General features: G+C 42.3%; 1 protein-coding gene across 1 annotated transcript in view; it reads right to left on the bottom strand.

Moving 5' to 3' along the window:
- Positions 1 to 336: 336 nt before the first annotated feature.
- LOC137615935 (glutamic acid-rich protein-like) overlaps positions 337 to 496 on the bottom strand; it is an 18,247-nt gene continuing 18,087 nt past the window's right edge. The window contains exon 4 of the mRNA XM_068345620.1: positions 337 to 496. This exon is cut by the window's right edge and continues 145 nt beyond it. Within this exon, the coding sequence (XP_068201721.1) occupies positions 337 to 496 (160 nt within the window).

Genomic DNA, 496 nt, shown 5'->3' with positions numbered 1-496 from the left:
CTTTCAACAGAGAACGCCAAGTCAATACGAAGGGATTCCCCTTGCAACATTGGACTGTGGTTTTTATCTGCAGAACTACAATGTATTCTTTGATCGCTTGGGGTTTCTACGTGCAATCTTTTGAATGCGGTCTGTGCGATTTCAGTTGGATGGGTTTTCCTCTTTAGCCTTTTGCTATTGCACCAACATTTTGCGAGGCAGGATAACTGTCCAGGACGTGCGAATGGTCGGTTTGCAATGAAAAGGCATTGACAACAGACAGACAGCCTGAAAGACTCCAAGACAACGAAAAACACAAAATTTTTGTCACCCGTCTTCTACTGTACAAGAAAAATGTCATGAGCAAAACTGCGATCTATCCACAGTATTGCTTTCATTGATTTGACCAAAGCTTTCGTCACTGTTAATCGTGAAATTATGTGGAATGCTATCTTCAAATTTGGTGTCCCACCCAGATTCACCAACTTCCTGATGGATTTGCATGAGGATATGCAGG

Source organism: Palaemon carinicauda, chromosome 22 (genome assembly GCF_036898095.1).
Source record: "Palaemon carinicauda isolate YSFRI2023 chromosome 22, ASM3689809v2, whole genome shotgun sequence".
Taxonomy (NCBI): domain Eukaryota; kingdom Metazoa; phylum Arthropoda; class Malacostraca; order Decapoda; family Palaemonidae; genus Palaemon; species Palaemon carinicauda.
Note: the sequence above shows the minus strand (reverse complement) of the source record. Positions and strands in the feature narration are given on the sequence as shown.